At 35.2% G+C, this 19,238-nt stretch overlaps 2 protein-coding genes across 3 annotated transcripts; both read right to left on the reverse strand.

Annotated features, from left to right (window-relative positions):
• Nucleotides 1-995: 995 nt before the first annotated feature.
• On the reverse strand, nucleotides 996-8,286 carry LOC127947098 (HMG box-containing protein 1-like). Its single transcript, XM_052544041.1, has 11 exons — nucleotides 8,150-8,286; nucleotides 6,719-6,899; nucleotides 6,427-6,640; nucleotides 6,219-6,342; nucleotides 5,119-5,230; nucleotides 4,831-4,946; nucleotides 4,250-4,406; nucleotides 3,991-4,135; nucleotides 2,931-3,218; nucleotides 2,580-2,721; nucleotides 996-1,992 (listed from the first exon to the last, which is right to left on the reverse strand). Exons 1-11 carry the CDS (start codon nucleotides 8,162-8,164, stop codon nucleotides 1,975-1,977), a joined length of 1,512 nt encoding a protein of 503 aa, XP_052400001.1. The 5' UTR covers nucleotides 8,165-8,286; the 3' UTR covers nucleotides 996-1,974.
• Nucleotides 8,287-8,687: 401 nt separating this feature from the next.
• On the reverse strand, nucleotides 8,688-19,032 carry LOC127947099 (cAMP-dependent protein kinase type II-beta regulatory subunit-like). 2 transcript variants are annotated; one of them, XR_008151233.1, is made up of 12 exons: nucleotides 18,495-19,032; nucleotides 17,928-17,963; nucleotides 15,238-15,290; nucleotides 15,069-15,152; nucleotides 14,144-14,250; nucleotides 13,910-14,063; nucleotides 12,691-12,792; nucleotides 12,480-12,554; nucleotides 11,282-11,350; nucleotides 11,065-11,200; nucleotides 10,793-10,984; nucleotides 8,688-10,713 (listed from the first exon to the last, which is right to left on the reverse strand). XR_008151233.1 is itself a non-coding variant. In XM_052544043.1 (11 exons), the coding sequence occupies exons 1-11, from the start codon at nucleotides 18,763-18,765 to the stop codon at nucleotides 10,851-10,853; spliced, it is 1,221 nt and encodes a 406-aa protein (XP_052400003.1). In that variant the 5' UTR covers nucleotides 18,766-19,031; the 3' UTR covers nucleotides 8,688-10,850. The 2 variants fall into 2 exon arrangements, 1 of the variants encoding a protein (XP_052400003.1); XM_052544043.1 differs by having other exon boundaries at nucleotides 8,688-10,984; nucleotides 18,495-19,031.
• Between the last annotated feature and the right edge of the window lie 206 nt (nucleotides 19,033-19,238).

The raw sequence follows: 19,238 nt of genomic DNA on the forward strand, positions 1-19,238 counted from the left end.
CTAATAAACAGAACTGCTTGCGTCTTGCGGAAGAACATCGTAGCCGGAACTACTTCTCTCTGTTTATGTCTATGAAGAATCACAAAGGTACTGGGTTACTCCGCCGCGGTACCCCCGAAGTAATCTAAAATAGTCCGAATATAAACACTTATTACAGGTGCACCCTAGTGATTCAGGACAAGCTAAAAACACGGTTTGGAAAATGGATTCATGGTGTACTCGCTTATTATATAAATTTTTCTACATTTTGAACACAAACAAAGTTACGGACCGCAGCTCTGATTGGTTGTTTATTACCAGGAGCGCATGACTTTCTGCAAATGGCAATAGGACACTGGGAGGAGCCAGAGGAGCTTGATTTATTCACAGATTATCTGTCTCATATTCTACTGTCAGGACATAATGACAGGTTTAACAAATATGTAAAAAATATATTTTTACAAAAGTTCCCTACTGCACCTTTAAATCTTTCTAACAATTCAAGGCTTAGCTGGCAATGCACAACAATATTCCGTGTTCAGTGTTCGTCTAAATATATCTTTTTAGAAAGTAGAAGGGTGCACTAAAAGCGTGCATCGTTTATATTTCACGAGGGCTTTTTAGTGTTTCCAGACTTTTTGAAAGGTTTGAATTGTTCAGGAGCAGAGCTGTCTTTGAAAAACACACGTGAAATCTGTGCTAATCTGCTTTATTATAAATGGGTGTTGATTAAAATGTCATTGCATGCTAACTAATATTTGACCCTTTAATCTCCATGCATTCAAAATCCACATTTCAGTTCCACTTCCACATTTATTAAAGTTTAACCTCAACAATTATCATATTTTAGAATCACAAATCTGAAGGATAACTATAATTTAATATATTTGGCATGTAGTGTTTGAGCGCCACCTGGTGGTTATGTGTATAAATCTATCTGCCAATATCCAACCTGTATTGCAACAAGGTAAAAAGCCATGCATGAAGACTTAATGTTAAAGAAAGGGGTGCAAATGTTTAGGGAAGCGTGTTTAAAACTTTATTCATAATATGATACAAGAATAGTTTGTGCAAGAACTGGATGGGAACGTGGACCTGTACAATATTAACAAAATGTTTTTGTAATGCAATCCAATGGCAAACGTGCTCAGTTTGGCTTGATTGTGTCAAAAGATACATCTTATCATGATTTATATATATATATATATTTTTACACATTTCAGCTTGTATACATTTATTGGTTGTATTTATATATATATATATGAATATAAAGTGCAAAAACAAGAACACTTACAGTGAAGGCATGACCCTGAAGTGCTGCTGTATGTGACAACATGTGTGTCGTTGTACTCGTATGCTTGTGTGTGGGACTCTATCCATGTACAATATGGCCGTATGAATAGACTTTCACACACACACTGAACATGGCCTAAACTGGACTAACGTCAAATTAAATTTAACCCTTTCCAGCACATCCACGAACATGCAGTTTAACATCATCCGTCTATTTGCAACACACTCGAGTCTGTGCAATAACTTGAGTTATACAAATACAATTAATATGAACAGCTGAAAAAATTAGCTAACATCTAAAGTTCACCTTTTTACATTTAAAAATAGACATTTTTTGTATTTATCACTCCTCCGGCCTCAGTAAAATAGCACCACAGGGTTGCACCTTTCAAGCCTAGAAATACAAAATTACCTGATATAGGAACTGAGCGATGTCTTGCTTTGGCAGAGTAAGGCTTTTTCATCGTTTTCGCAAGGATAAGAAAAATACACAAGCACAGTTAGTCAACTAGATTACATTTTATATTGCATATAATTATATTATGATTTGCCTTCCGTTCGTATATTTTTTTCTTTCACAATTCTTCTCGTGAAGACGTTTCGTTGTAATGATATTTATTATGATGTTTCCTAAAGCAAGTGCGTGTAGCATCACAGTTGCAGTTGATCGTTCATGTCTCCTGCTGTCCAGTTCATTTTCTTCTAGTTTTGATGAGAGCCCTAGCGAAATGGAGAGGAAAATGAGCCAATGAAATAAAGTCAATGAAAATAAAAACAGCTCTTTTGACACCGTTCTGATTTAAGCAAACTTGTTTCCTCCATGGAATAAAAAAATAAATAAATAGAAATGCTACTTTTTCCTCTCACAAATTTATATCTCTCAAAATATAGATTTATTTCTAGCAGTTTTGAGAAAAACATTAATGTATAAAATTATAATTATGAGAATTAAGTCCTGCTTAAGAGATTTACATAGTCAAATTACTTTTTGTTTCGTAAAAAAAAAAAAGGAATTGCAAGACGAAACTTCAGAATTCCAAGATAAAAAAAATCGGAATTCTGAGAAACAAAATTCAAACTTGAAAGAATTCTGAGAATAAAGGTAAATATTGGCGAATGCAAACTAAAAAAAAAAAAAAAAATGGTGAGAGAAATACTTGTTCTAAAAAAAAAAAAAAAAGACATCAGAGTTGTGAGATTAAAAAGTCACAGTAACCTTGTTTATTTCATTATTCCATGGCAGGAACTAGCTTCCATAATAATATTGTTTTAAAAAAAACTAATCATGCTGGTTCCAGACTGCTGACCGAGTTAGTTCTCTTGCGTTTCCAGCAGTCAGGGTTGAGACGTTTCTGCTCCTCGGCTAGAGCTTTGGCCTCCATGGTGTACATCCTCCTCTCCTCGTTCTTCATCTTCTTCCATTTATCGCCCAGAATCACGCTGATGGCTCTGAGGAAATCAGACGAGGACACCACATTTTAAGAGGACGACCCATGCAGATTTCACTTCTGAAGCATGCACACATGTGTCATTTTATGTCACTAATCATTTTTAAATATTTCGATTTCAGTTGTAGTTTTAGTCGGTTTTTTATTTTATTTTCCAGGTTTTGTAACACAGCTAATGCCAACATTTGCCTGCTTGCTTGCAGCACACACCTGTTGTCTCTGCCGGGGTACATCTGTGTGTATTCCACCCTGTACTTCTTGGCAAAAAGCATGAAGGCGTTCATTGGCCGCTTGCACTTTGTGGGTGTGGCTCCAGAGTTTCCTGAGGCGAGGCTGCGCTGTGATTTGCTGCTGGGGGAGTGGTGGGAGGAGCCGAGGATGTCCATTTTGTCACAGTCTGGACTCACAGCGCCCCCGCTGGACTGGGATGCCCGGCGCTGGCGAGCCATACTGCTCAGAACATACACCGCAGACGAGTCCAGAGGGGTGAAGTCATAACTGCGAGGAGGACCACCAAACATGTTGGCTGAATTACTAACAGGATTCATCTATGAAAACTAAACTAAAACTAAAATTAAATAAGAGACTGTAGGTGCAAACGTCATATGGTTCAAATAATATTGACAATTAACCACGCAATTTCTCAACAATAATGTAAAAAAAAAAATTATATATATATTTATATAAAGTATTTACACATCATGGTAGTATTTGTTCTGTTGTCTTTCATTCATTCAGATTTTTTTAATGACTTTATTTTAGAATTTTTACCACATTCCATTACTTAGAATTTAAATATATTGTCATAATTGAAAAAAAATACATTAAATGAAATTAAAATACCGTAACCATCTGAAAAATGTAGTCTTATATTTATTTTATTTTATTTATTTTGTTTTTTTTATTGTTGTTTTTTTTTTTTTGTGAGATCGACCAAATACTTATTTGTTTTTACCTCTCAGTGTTATTTTATTATTATTGACATTCAGAATTCATTTTTATTATTCTTTCAGTTTTCATTTTAACTTTAGTTTAAATTTGAGTCATTTTATCTACTTTTAGTAGTTTTGTGATTATTTATTAGCTTGTCTTTATATATATTTCTTTTTAGCTTTCATTTATTCATCTTACGATTTTAGTTTTAGCAATTTTAGTTAGTTACCAAGTTACTACATTCTTTTTTATTGTATTCTATTTCAGATTTATTTCAATCAACAAAAGCTGTTTTTTTAATAGTGGTAGTTGTGATTAACACTAACAACACTGGTACCTCTTAAAAGTGTCAAAAACGACCGAGTCGTCACAGTTGATGGCGTCGCAGTGTCCTGGAGGCAGACACAAGTCTCCCACCTGCATGTCATAGCAGGGAATGCCATGCTGTACAACAGTGAGGCTCGGATAGAAAGAAGACCATCCTAACACACACACACACACACACACACACACACACACACACAGAGATTGGATTAATCATCTGAAATCACATTTATTTTTAATGATACTGCATAGAAACAGACTTATGCATTTACCTTTATTTTTCACAAAAAACGGATGGTCCAAACAGCACTCAGCGGTCAGGAGCCCTGCCTCAGAGGAACCAGGGTCAAAGGTTAATTTCAGGACAGACTGGCCGAAAGACACACTCTCCTCAAAGACCACCAGCTTCAGCCCATCAGAGCCATAATTCTGCGAGACACAGATTATTTATATTACTTTGGCGATAAGATTTTTCAATGCATTTTTTGGAAGAATTAATTAAAGGAATAGTTCAGCCGAAAATTAAAATGCCATCCAAGATGTAGATGAGTTTGTTTCTTCAGCAGATTTGGAGAAATGTAGCATTGCATCACTTGCTCACCAATGGATGTGAATGGGTGCCGACAGAATGAGAGCTGATAAAAACATCACAATATGACTCCAAATGACTCTAACATCAAACCGTGTTGTTTTTATCAGCTGTTTGGACTCTCAATCTGACGGCACCCATTCACATCCATTGCTGAGCAAGTGATGCAATGCTACATTTCTCCAAATCTGTTCCAATTAAATTCATTTTTGAGTGAAGTGTTCCTTTAAAGGGCATGAGAATGACTGCTGTGGTCATCTTTGCCTTCATTGGGTTGGACTGTGTTCCTCCCTCGTCATCTGAATCTTCATCCGACTCAATCACGTCCTCTGCATCCTGCCACTCCACGTTCGGACCTTTGTGGAAGCGTAGACGTGTTCCTGGAGGTAAAAGAGGCAAGTGTTCGGAAAAAGATCTCTATATATCAAAAGACAGAAAAGTTAAACTAAACACACTTTTGTTCAAATAAAACTTCAATGCAGTTCTATAAAGACAAGCGTGTGAGGACCAGAATCTCAAGCTTTTGGGAACACTTTCTCCGTGTGTTTTTACCTTTCAGGAAACAATGCCAGGCAGTGGAGGGCCAGGAATGGGACCATCCCATGTCATCATCATCGGACAGAGACGACATGCAGAAGATGCCCGACTCGGACTCACTGCTTGCCTGCAAAACACACATAAAACAGCTTCAAATGTCTGTACTGTATGCTATTTACTCTTTAACTTTCAGCCAGGTTCAAAATTAACAGTAAATAAAATTACTGAGCCATGTGGCTGCTAATGTTATTATGAACATAATGCATGCTTTCAGTCAGAATGATGGAGACACACAGATAGTTTTACAGAGAGATTAACTTGTAAACCTAACTAAAACTACTAAAATTAGTTTTCAGAATTAAACTAAATATATATTTTATTTAAAAAAATTTAAAAAATAAGTAAAATTACTAAAACTGAAATAAAAATAAGGCTAAACTGATTTTCTTTATTTATAAAACTATAAAAGCAAATTTCTCAAATTAAACTAAAAACCAGGGTTATTACAATTAAGGATAACTAAAACTATTCAGAACATTTTTGTTTATTGAAATTAAGCTAAAATAAATTAAATATAAATATAAGATTGAAAATGTTTAACTAAAAAAAAAAAACAGAAATGTTGCTTTTGTCAACTGAAGTAGGTTTATGTTAAAGCACTAAAAACTGGAAATAAAATCAAAATGAACTAAAATAAAAGTTAAATTAAATTTTTAAATTATAAAACTACTAGAAATGACAAAAGCACAACAAAATCACTACGAATTTAATTCAATAGAACACTTAAAAAATCAAAAAAATAAAGCTAATTAAAAATATAAATAACAGTACATAAATATTACTAAAACAACACTGGAGAAAACTGAAAGTTTAAAAAACTTATTTAAAACAAATAAATAAAATTACACCGTCATGCTGTGAATGAATGAATTAATGAATGAATTATATTATTATTTATTTATTTATTTATTTTTTCCGGTTTACTCACCATCGGCAAGTTTGAAAAAAAGTTAATTCAGGACCTTGATAAAAGCACATAACCTTCTCAAACACTCTTAAGCCATTCATGAAATCCCATTCTAAGAGTTTGCATGTGTAAAGGCCCGGGGAAGTACCCTGGTGCGGCGGCGTTCCCTCATGTGGCTGCGGGCGGGACCGGGAGCGCTGCTGGAAGACAGAGGGGGTCGAGCGTAGGAATGTAAACTTCTACTGTTGGAGAAGATGTGGACAGGAGAAGACCTGCAATGATCATGCATCATCAGTACAGCTGTGCTGTGCAATTTACATTCGTGGGCAGTTGTATGAATGCCAGGGTTTCCTGACCGGTTTTGTGGAGCGTTCTGGAGCAGGGGGCTTTGAGGGCTGGTGGCAATGTTGGCCAGCTCGGTCAGCCAGTTTGTGTGTGAAACACTGCCCTCTGGCCTGGAGCTCCGGCCCTCGACGGGCCCCTCCTCATGATGTGACACACCCGGGGCCACCTGGAACACGCCCAGGGTCAACCGGTCATCCTGCACCTCCTGCAGCTCAGGCAGGTCATCTGCAAACACAGAAACTCTCAATGCAAAACAGCGTTTGGAAACACTGAAGTTTTCAGAAGGGTGCTAAACATAATTACCGTAATCCATGTGACTCTCATTAGAAGGACAGCCAGGTGAGGAGGGAAGGCGCTCGTTGCATTTTAGCAAGTCGAAGGCCTCGTCCATACCTGAGCTCTGTGTCTGGCTTTCCTGGACTCTCTGAGGGACCGACTGAGTTTTCACTTCCCACACCATATTATGACATCTCAGCTGGGCAGGCTGTGAATGCAAGCGTTAAAGCAAAAGCAAAATGGATATATAATTTAAAAGCCAACTTAAATGCACATTTTCACTTTGTAGGCATTTGTTTTGAATGCATGAATGAATGCATGAATGAATGAAGGACTGAAGTAGTAAACACCGGAACAACAACTGTTCTGTTGGGTATTGCGCAATATGTTCTTGGCCACTGCTCGATCACGTTCAGCACTGCTTACAGTCGCTTCTCAACGAAATGAGATAAATTAAAAACCTTGGAATCCTTAAAACGTATTTCGTCGTGTAAGATAACGCGTTCTGTGAAGCGCGGTCACGTGACCCGCATTGCATGCAAGGCTTGTTTATAAACTTTCTGGGACTTCGCGCATGCGCAGCGCAGCTCATTCATTCATAACTGCGTAACAACAGGGGATCAATAACAGCGATAGATTGCGCTATAAAAACCACCGTAACTTTTAAAAATCTCGGATGGAAGTCCCCCCGCTCGATCCGATCGAAGATAAGTCCGTGTTTATAAGTGGAAAGCGTTTATTTGTGGCCATTTCGTTTGCTCGACGGTTTCAGTTTTTCCACACAGGAAGAAAATACGTTTTTTTTTCTGCCCTCGCGAATTAACGAAAACAAATCAGACGGAAGCGCATAGATGTTTTGACTTATAACTGATATTTTAACACGACTATTGTCGTTGTTATAGCTGAACACTTCAATACGGCTGTCGTAACAATACGAAGGTCTTTGTTTTGAAAAAAAAAATAAAAATAATTAACAACTGCAGTATTTACTCAAACCACAGAATATCCAGCTCGATATCAGACGTTTGATCGATATAGATAATGAAGATAAGTGTTTAAAAATGTACTAAAATGTCAACAATTGGAGGTGTAAACAAAAGAATGTCAACAAGTTGAGACATGGTACATCAAGTCTTTTTTTCCCCTCACTGTAATGAATGGAGACCCTGTTTTCTTCTAGGTTTAAATGGAAAAATCACGACTCGTTGTTTTTAATTATTGTCGTTATGGCGAAGTAGAGAATTACTAAACCACAAGCAAAACAACAAACGTCACAGAGGAAAGAAAAAAAAAACCTTCGAGTGAAAAGTTGTCATTTGCTATCGAAACAATGAATGACAGTCGTTTTGCTTCCCTCGGCTTCAACCGTCGCCGTCTTAAATAGCCACGCAAATTAAATTTCATTGACATTACCGTTTCGTTTTGTGGTAATATTTCAACAACTTTTTTTGTACTTACCAAACCTGTCGCCATTACCGAGAATCTCTGGCGTTCTCAGTGAAGGCAGGACCGATTACTTTTAGATCTGGCCTCCTATTGGTGGAAACGCACGTCAGTTTAGGGAGCTCGGGGCGTGATTGGCTAGTCACTCGCACACTGGGTTAGACATGGATGGTTTGTTATTGTGTTTGTGATTGGCCAGTTCCGCATGCCCGTTACATGAGTCGTAAATCTCATTGGTTAAGATGGAATTTTTCTTTAAAGTCCCTCCCTCTTTGTTAAATAGTCGATTTGAGGTGTGTCTTAAGACGAGGTAAACAAACATTGCTCCTTGCATTTTGAATAATATTACAGCTCATTAAATGTGAAATAGATGATTATTGGCCGCATAAATGCACGTTTTGGACACGTTAATGTAAAAAAAAATACTATCACATCTGAGGAAGTTTAATTTTTGATGGCATTTTTTTTTTCTAAATGTTACTTAGTGACGTCACATACATGCATATTATGCAAAAGTGTAGCATAGGACTCATCTGTAATAATCACAACATGATTTAAATACAAAATTGTTCTTTATTTGAATGGAAAGTCAAATATAACTGACAGTATAATACTAGGCTCTCTTGCACCAAGAGACTGTAGACCTTTGATCCATTTCTTCAGGACATAAAAAGCATTAGCGACTTTTAGGTGACGGATATAGAACAGAAATGAGCACTGATTGGAAATTAAAAGTCATTTTGCCCCTGGTGAACAAGGTAGAAATGTTGTAAAGTTACACAGACACACATATATGGTTTAGGGATTCGCTACAGGTAAGTTTACCAAGAGTAAACCTATTGTAAAACCTGTGGGAATCTGCATGGAAAGAGATGATGATGGCTAAGCTGTTCATATTAGAGGTAGACAGTAATGAATCTTCTAGAAAGAAATGCACTTGAATGCATATGACATGCTGTGAAGCAAAGGATCCAGTTAACAAGATCAAACTTCTCATACATCAAGAGATAAAGTAAAATAGTGTCCAAATACTGCAGGAATGAAGAATAAAGCAAGTGTTTTGAAGAAGCCAAAAGCTACCACAAACAAAATAAACCGAACACAAAAATATACGCAGGAAAAGAGAGGAATCATTCAGACTTCTTCAGAGAAACAAATGTCCTTGGTTACTTTTGAGCATTTAGAAAATGAACGTACAACTTGTGCATGTCGAAAACATCTCAATTCATTGAGAAATACTAGTGGGAAAAAAATCATAGAAATGTGCTACACCATTTAAAAAAAACACAATGCCTATATTTACTATTCATATATGGCATTGAGGATTTTCTCTAAAAGACTGTATAAAAACAAGGAATTAAAGAAAAAATACACGAAGAGCTGTGGATCCTCAAGTTCACCCAGAAATGCAAATTGGCTGAAAATGTGCCATCCAAAATGTAGATCTACATCAGATTTGGAGAAATTACGCATTGCATCACTTTTTCACCAATGGATGTGAATGGGTGCCGTCAGAATGAGAGTCCAAACAGCTGATAAAAACATCACAATAATCCACAAGTAATACACATCAGCTGTTATTATCAGAAATAATAACCATTTTGGACTCTCATTCTGACGGCACCCATTCATATCCATTGGAGGGCAAGTGATGCAATGCTACATTTCTCCAAATCTGATGAAGAAACAAACTCATCTACATCTTAAATAGCCTGAGGGTGAGTACATTTTAATTTTTGGGTGAACTGTTCATCAAATTATGTATTTTCATTACACTGGCATCAAAGTGCGATAATATTCAAACTGCATTTTCATTTTTAAATTTTATCAAGCCTTTGCATCTCCATCCCCTTTTCTCATATCATATTCATATCATATTATCATGAGCAGTTTGAACTTTTATTAACTCTTGGAAGTGTAATGAATCTTGATTATTAAAGTCAACGTGAAACACAGTTTGCAATTAATTTGACTTCTGAAATCTGAAATATTAATGAGTTAAATAGGATATATAAAAAAATCTGATTATATTTATCAGAATTGATTTGACAGTCAAATAAAATGGGTGTTTCATACCAGAATAAATTAATGAAAACAAATGTTGGATTAGAGGCATTGGCATTTTTACTACAAACTTTATTTTTTAAATGAATGCGCTCTAATTAAACACGTTCAGATTAGTTTTCATGTTGACTTTAAACTGTTTTTCATAATTCGTTATATGTAACCGTTCACGTTTTTTGTAACCGGTGTCATCCAGATGCAACTCTAATATTTAGTCTTACAGTAAAAATGACTCGCATAACACTGAAAACATGAACAAATGCTCAACAGCAGATTTTAAAATCCATAAACATCGCTTCAAAAGAATAAATTAGCATGTTACTGTACTGTATATGACATGATAATGCAGTCTCTGTGAGGACGTCACTGTAAAAGATGCAGCATGTGAAAGAAACACAGAAAATAATGTTATCAAATCCCCGGACCAAATAGCTTTGAGAAAACCTTGATTACCCCGGAGGAAAATGCTCACATCTGGCTTTTCACATCTAAAAAAAATCATGATCTTTGATCATCTGTGAACGCAAAACAATAACTTCAAGTTTATGATCTAAAGTTCATGTTTCTCAATCATGGTGACGGACCTCTACTTACCATTTCTCATCGTTTAATGTTGCATTTGTAGTTTGCGGTGTTTATTGATGAACTGATTTCATGCATCCGGCTCCTGTATTGCGACGTGACTCCCGAAGAGCGTGATCAGCTGCTCCTCGTAATTGGCTATGTTTCGTTTCATGATGTCCATGCAGGGGCCTAATAACCTCTCGAACGCCTGCACGTCCATTACTGTGAACCACAAGGTGAAGGATCACGTGACCCGCCGTGCAGCTGCGATGCGTTATGTTTTATCGTTTATAATGCATTACCTAAGCATTTGACGTTGTCCATGGCGTATGCAGATGCCGCCCGTGGCTTGTTAGTGACGAGTGCAAGCTCTCCAAAGTACTGGCCTCTTGAGCATGTGGCGATCTCCACCTCCTCGTCTTCGGTGTCGTTTTTTGACTAAGAAAAACAATGTAAATGCAAGTGAATCAAGCTGAAGGATTTCTGGGTTTATTAGTTTGTGCTGATCATTTAACTCACCTTGCTTCTCTTCATGGTGATCCTAACGTGTCCTGACTCTACGATGTAGAAAGATTGTGCCAGATCACCCTGAAAACAAGGCGGTTAGACACACACTCAGCACTACAGATATATTACGTTTGGGGTTAAAGAAGTGTCTTCAAGGCTGCATTTATTTGACCAAAAATACAGAAAAATCAGTAATATTGTGAAATATTATTGCAGTTGAAAAGAACTGTTTTCTTGTTTTCTTTATTGTAAAATATAATTTATTCCTGTGATCAAAGCTGACTTTTTTTCTCCAGTCTCCAGTGTCACGTGATCTTCAGAAATCATGATATAATATACTGCTCAAGAAACATTTCTGATTATTATCAATATTGAAAACTGATCACACTTTTGTGGAATTGTATTGTTTTTCGGGATTCTTAAATTAATAGAAATAACACAAAAAAACTGCACTCATTTGATTTTGCTTTGTTATATTATAAATATTTAATTGTAATTATTTGTTATTTTTTATTTCAATAATTAACCATTGCTGAATAAAATTATTAATTTCTTATAAAAATATTATATTATATTATATTATATTATATTATATTATATTATATTATATTATATTATATTAAGGGCTGTCATATTGATCTAAACAGTATATACTTCTCCATTGATCTAATTTAGTATATACTAATTATAAAACATTTAATAATTAATTATTATATATGGTACAGTATACAAATATGAATAAGGGCTGTCAAGTTAATTAATTAATATTTAAGTTATTTAAAAAATATTTACATGTGTATATGTGTGTGTGTATTTCTTTAAATACGTGTTTGTGTGTGTGTGTGTGTGTGTATAAATATATATATATACAGCACATATGTTATTACATTACATGCATATATTGTGTAAAGGCAAACTTTTATTTTGGTTGTGAATAATCAATTTGACAGATTTAAATATTATATTACGACATAATTATACATATTATAATAGATAGCTAAATGACTTAAATTGGATGAACCATTAAATAACATTATCGGTTTGTATTCACAAATTGTGCTCAATCTGATGAAATATATAAGTGCTGAGCATGAATACAGAAATGTAATGGTAAAAGAAATGTTCTTTCAAAAGTCCAGGTTTATAATGACTGAAGGAACCCGCAATAATCTGTTAAACCTTTGTTCATTAGTGTTGTCTGCGATCTAACCTGAGCGATGATCTGTTCTCCACTGTTGAACACTTTAGTCGACAGCACATCAACCACCTTCATCCTCTCTGAAACCTGCAAACAAGAGACGCCGTCATTTATACAATCCACAGGAACTCAAATGACTTCTCCCAAAACAATCAAACAGAGGTAGCAGATAATATTTTGGTACGAGTTGCAGGGATGAATCCAAAAGTGTGTGTGTTCAAACCTCCAGAGACGTGAGCAGTGGAAGGGTCCCGATGAAAGCTTCGTACATTTTTCTTTTCTTCGCGTTGTTCCTTACGATGATCCTTCTGAACGTCAGCCGATCCTAGAGACATTTAAACAAAGAAAACAACAAGATGATATTTTACCCTTCAGGAAAGCAGAGAAAGAGAGACCGAGTCTTTATAATCCTGTAATTGCAGTAGTTTCTGTGAACAGCAGAGGGCGCTCTAGCACGAATAATTCATGAAATACACTTTGAGAAAAAAAACAACAACAATATATTTAGCATCTGATTTTACTGTAAACTTAAATACCAGGTTGTTGTTTTTCTATAATTTTTTTTATTCACGCTACTGCAAATTCATTAAATTATTAGTGATTAAATTACAGTGTTATTTTAGTATCATTGATATACTGTTATATTTTGTTAATATTCTGAATTTGATTTGATTTTTATTATTTATGTTTTAATTTAAATTTTTATATTTCAAATTGTTGTTGTGTTTTTCTATTCATATCTCACAATTCAGACTTTTTTTTTCAGAATTACAAGTTATAAATACAGAATTATGAGATTATTTTTTTTTAAATTTACAGCTCACAATTTATTTATTTAATCCTTTTTATTACTTTCACATTTTAGTTTTAGTAATTTTAGTACTTTAAACTTTTTAATGAAAATTAGAAATGCTGCCTTCGCAAACGGCTGAAATAAAAGAGTTTTTAAAATATATTTTATTTTGTTGTAAATGTATGTTTATTTTATTTCCCTAAATTAAATTTTTATGGTTTTAAATATGGAAGCTAATATCTGCCACAAAATGACAAAACTAAGTAAATAAATAAGTAAAGGTAAATTATGACAAATATTTTTTATAAAAATATATTTTTTTTTATGGAAGCTTGTTGCAAAAAACTTTTTATCTTGCAATTCTGACATTGTTTTCCACACAATTCTGTTTTAATATCTCACAATTCAGACTTTTTTCTCAGAATTACAAGATATAAATGAAGTCAGAATTGTAAGATTTTCTGACTCGTTTTTCTCAGAACTGCTAAATTCATATCTCACAATTCTGAGTTTAAATCTTTGCAATTTTGACTTTTTTCACATTGTGAAAAATTTTACAATTACATTTTCATCTTTTTTAATTCTGCAGCAGATAAGGGCTGTCATAAATGTTAACCGTGGGACACGATGAGACACAGAGGTGACTCACGAGGCCCCACAGGGCTCCAGACGAGGTGGCGATGATGCTGGCGGCCCTCGGCGTGTTGTACATCAGGGCCAGCTCTCCGAAACTCCCACGGTGGTCATAAGAGCCCACGGTCCGCCTGGTGCCGTCCACTTTCAGCTCGATGTCAAACGTTCCCCTGCACCAGAAACACGACCAGATCTGAGCGTCTGAAAGGTTCAGACACCAGCAGCACCAGCTCAAGACGATCATTCATACCTCTCAATGACGTAGAAGTTGTCTCCATCATCGTCTTGATCGATGACGTGCTCTCCGCTCACCACCACCTTCTCAAACATGGCATCCAACACCTGAGACATCTGCTCCTGGTGGTGTGCAGAGACAAATATGAGCCTTAAATCTGCTCAAGGGAAAGGAGATATTTAACATATTTCAGGGTTTGATCCCAGTGATTTCATAGTAAGCTAAATCTAAAACCATAAAAAAATGACTTGAAATAAAATGCATTAACTGAAAAAATTAATAAATATAATTAAACTGTTACAATTAAGTAAAAAAAATAAATAAATAATAAAAATTTTAAATTTAATAAAAACTCATATAAATTAAATTAACTCAAGTATCTCAAATTATACTTTTAATTTTTTTATTAAGTTGGAATAAAATAAAATGTAAATATTATGAAATGACCAAACCAAAATGCTGCCTTGGCTGATAACTTAAATAATCTAAAACCGATATAACACTGACATTAAAAAAATAAAATAAACCAAAAGCGTAATATTAAAAGAAAGAAAATAAACTAATAAAAATAACAAAAACACATAATGAAGCTACTAAAAATAAAAACAAATAAAACTGAAACCAACCTAATTGGTAAACTAAAAAAATTACAAAAGCACATAAGAAAATTGATAAAAATTTATCTAAAAATCATAATAAAAACTATAAGTAAATAATACTAAAATAGCAACATCATTAAGGTGAGTAGATGTTGACAGGTTAATTTTTTTATCTTTTTTTTTTTTTTGTACTTAATATGCAAGATGAGACATCTTTTTAAAAATATACTAAATAAACCATCCATGTTACTGTTAGTGGTTCAATAAAAAAAAAAAAAAAAAAAAAAAAAAAAAAAAAAGCCAAACCTTGCATTTTATTCTCTCCTAGTTGATAATGTTACCTGGTCCAGGTTTTTGAACAGTAGGATGTCTTTGCAGGCGTCCTGTAGTCTCTGTCTCTGCTCGTCTGTTTTGGGGTGAGTGACCTGAGGACACAGCAAAGCATGATGGGATACAGATGCCTCAGAAAGAGGAGTAACTCTGTCGCCGGAGCAGGTTTGGGGAACTCACCCTGGGTTCCCTCTCCTCTTCATCTTCATCAGGGTTGTACGCCTCCGCACAAACTGTGCAAAGACCAACCAATTAGGAAACCAGGAGCAGGTTTAGAGTCCAAAACAAATAAAACCAACCAATTAAAATACAGAGCTTTGTGCAACCTGTTATGATAAAAACAAGCCATTTTAAGAGCACCTTAATGTCTAAACGCTGGATTATTGGACTGTTTACATGGTTAGATCATAACAATAACAATACTGTAATAATGAGTCTCCTAGTGAAACACTGCAGGAGATGTTTCGCAGATTGTCCAAGATGCTCTTTTATAAACTCGAAGACAAGTTACAGATATATATTCAAGAGCTGGAAGAAGGTTTTTCAGTGAATAAAAGATTAAAGGTATGTTTCTCACACAAATATAATCCAATCAAATCTAAAATTAGAAACACTGCTTTTGCTTTGGCAGATAACTGAAATATGTCAACAATAATTATGAATAAAAATAATGTAACCTAAACATTAATGTAAAAAAGAAAACGGATAAAAAGAGCCCAAGGCACATAATTTTTTTTTTACTAAAAATGAAAACTACAACCGAAATGAATAATCTGAACCTTAATAGCAATAAAATGTAATTTAATTAAATTAAAACTGGCATAAAATAAATTAAATCCAAATATGTAAAATAAAATGACAAAAGAACATAACATTACTAAAAAGGAAAAGGAAATCTGAAATAAATATGTTAATATTTATTTATATATATATATATATATATATATATATATATATATAAACAGTTAAATATCAAAAGCACAAAATAAAATTATTGAAAAAATTTTTTTATTACAAATAAATTAATCCTAAATAGTTATATTTAAAATAAAATAATAAAATGACAAAAGAACACAAAATTACTAAAAAGAATAAATAAAACTTATATAAAAATAAATTAAACCTATATATATGTATATATATATATATATATATATATATATATATATATATATATATATATATATATATATATATATATATGTATTTTAAAATAAAATGGAAACTAAAACTGGAATAAAAATAAACCTAAATAAAATTTAATTACCAAAGAATCAGAATAATATGATGATTTTCTGCTCAAACAAACATTTCTGATTATTATAATGACTTCATTTTCATTTTTCTTTTATCAATTTAATGCATCCTCTCCGAATAAAAGTATTTATTTAAAAAAACGACCCTAAACTTTTAGTGCAAGTGTACACTTTATGTCATTCTTGATCACATCTGGTCTGATCTGAGCTGTTCTTACTCACAGAGTTCAAACCTGACATGAAATAAACCAGATGGGGAACAACGTTTAACACTTTGAGTTTTATAGAAGCTTTTCTCCCGTAAGATCCTGACAGATGTATGTTGAGACGATTCATCTCTGTCTATCACATCAATATAAGAACTGAATATGTTCCTCTTCCTGACACGATAAACTCATTTCTTTATAATTGACCACCAGACTTCTACTTTTGTTCATTATAATCAGCCTTCATTTCCTCTTTGAGTCCAGTCTGTCAGCACAGCACATTAAAACGGCTCCATCCGTCTTCACTTGTGGTTTATAGAGATCCACGAGAGACTGAACTTTACACTTTAATTCTGCAAACAAAGCTGATCTTCCATTAGCTCTCTCATCTCTCAGTGAGAGCAGTAATGATATGTTAACAAGACAAAAGGCCACAAATGCAAGTCAGACAGAGTGGGCTGTTCAATAAGTTGGAAAATCTTAAGAAAAATACTGAATTAAAGGAATAGTTGACCCCAAAAATAAGTGAAAATTTGCTGAGCGTGTACTTACCTTCAGGCCATGCACTATGTAGGTGAGTTTGTTTCTTCATCAGGTTTGGAGAAATGTAGCATTGCATCACTTGCTCACCAATGGATGTGAATGGGTGCCGTCAGAATGAGAGTCTTAACAGCTGATAAAAACATCACAATAATCCACAGCAGTCCATTTTTCACTGCAGAAATGAATATTATGGATAGAAGACTTGCATTTGGAAGAAAGTTTGAAGTTAAATCATATTTTAAAACATACATTGTTTTTTTTTACAAAAATGCAGCTTTGGTCTTCTCCAGATGTTGACTGATGCACTGGAGTGATGTGGATTATTGTGATGAAAAAACAATGTATGTTTTAAAATATGTTTTAACTTCAAACTTTCTTCCAAATGCAAGTCTTCTATCCATAATATTCATTTCTGCAGTGAAAAATGGACTGCTGTGGATTATTGTGATGTTTTTATCAGCTGTTCGGACTCTCATTCTGACGGCACCCATTCACATCCATTGGTGAGCAAGTGATGCAATGCTGCATTTTTCCAAAGCTGATGAAGAAACAAACTCACCTACATCTTGCATGACCTGAAGGTGAGCATATTTCCAGCAATTTTGTATTTTGGGTGAACTATTCCTTTAATTCTCTTTGGTCACCAAATCGGGTTCAACAGTATATTACTATCATAATATAAATCCTCATTGAAAGCTCTTATGCAGATGTGATTTATGAGAGTAATGCACTTGACATATTGCTTTGACTGGATTGAATATACAAAATTTTGCTTTAGTTTTTCTTTCCAGGAACACACCTAAATTCATAATCATATTAACTGAATCTGACTGGTACAGCACCGCGTTGCCGGAAATTGACTTACCAGAAACTCTCCGGACAAATCTGTTGATAACTGGAGCTGAAATGAAAGAAAGAAAAATTACTCATATAGTGCATTTCAGTAAAACGGAATATAAATGGCTATAAAATATTTAATTCAATATGCCACAGTAATGGCCTAGATGGATCCGTTATCACACAGCCTGACCAAAATCTAAACGTTTGCCTCTTAATTGATACTCCCTCTGATTGACACATCACATGGACATAGAAACACAAAGCATTTGCATGCAAAAAAAAAAACGACAGGAAAAGGCCTCGTGCCAATATTTTGTCCTAATGCACACAGGGCCTATGCATATAAACCAGATTGCCCAAGCAATCAGATTAGAGCGTTTAAGTTCTAGTTTTATTGTTCCTATCCCCTTCTTCAAAGATTGAGATGTGTGATCATGCATCACCACTGAACAAAAGAGCAGAGTTTTGCATTAAAGCATACGCTGTTGTGCATCCAGGGTGTCTGTATGAATGGAGATCTAGCTGATGCATGCACGCGCAGTGTCCTAGCATCGCAATGAATGGAGGAAGAGCGCACGCACGCATGAATTACCTACGAATTCTTCATCGTCATCATCATCATCCTCTTCCTCTCCGTTCTCGGAGTCGATCTGCATGGCCTCCTCCATGAAGTTGACGGCTTTCCCCGCTCGCGCGGCTGAATTGAGCTCATTGCCGAACGCGCCTCCGCGCGTCTCGTTCTCCTTGAGGCGCGTGAAGTACTGCAGCGCGAACTCCAGCAGATCTCCCGGCTGGTTCCGGAGCACCTCCACGGTAAAGCTCTGCAGAAGCTCCGTCAAGCCCTCGGGGATTTCTATACTCATTTCCTGACGGTCAAATGTGCGCAAAATTCGGCCTGATCTTGCGCGTGAAACAGTCGGTGCCGTCTCGCCGCGCGTCAGCGGAGGAGAATGATCTTCAAACGCGTCAGAGGGAACGCGTCGGGTCTCTCACTACTCCACCATCTGCGTCTGTTTCCTCTCGTGTCCGACCGTGTCCTCTAATTTGAGAGTGTAAAAATGGCAGGGAATTCAAGAGCTGGCATCCTTCTTTTCTTTTTTTTTTTGCGTTGCTGGCTCCAGGAAAGCCGCGCATGTGATGCGGGAAACCATGGCAACCAGCATCCTGGGATTTGCGCAGGAGGAACGCGAACGCAACGCGATTAGCTAGAACGCGACGCGAGCGCTTAAATAATCACTGCGATTTCACACGAAAGATACGTTTTTGAACACGTACCATGGTATTATTTGTAATATTAACTAAATCACCATATTGCAAGTGTATGTAAATAGCACAG

Source organism: Carassius gibelio, chromosome A25 (assembly GCF_023724105.1).
Source record: "Carassius gibelio isolate Cgi1373 ecotype wild population from Czech Republic chromosome A25, carGib1.2-hapl.c, whole genome shotgun sequence".
Lineage (NCBI taxonomy): Eukaryota > Metazoa > Chordata > Actinopteri > Cypriniformes > Cyprinidae > Carassius > Carassius gibelio.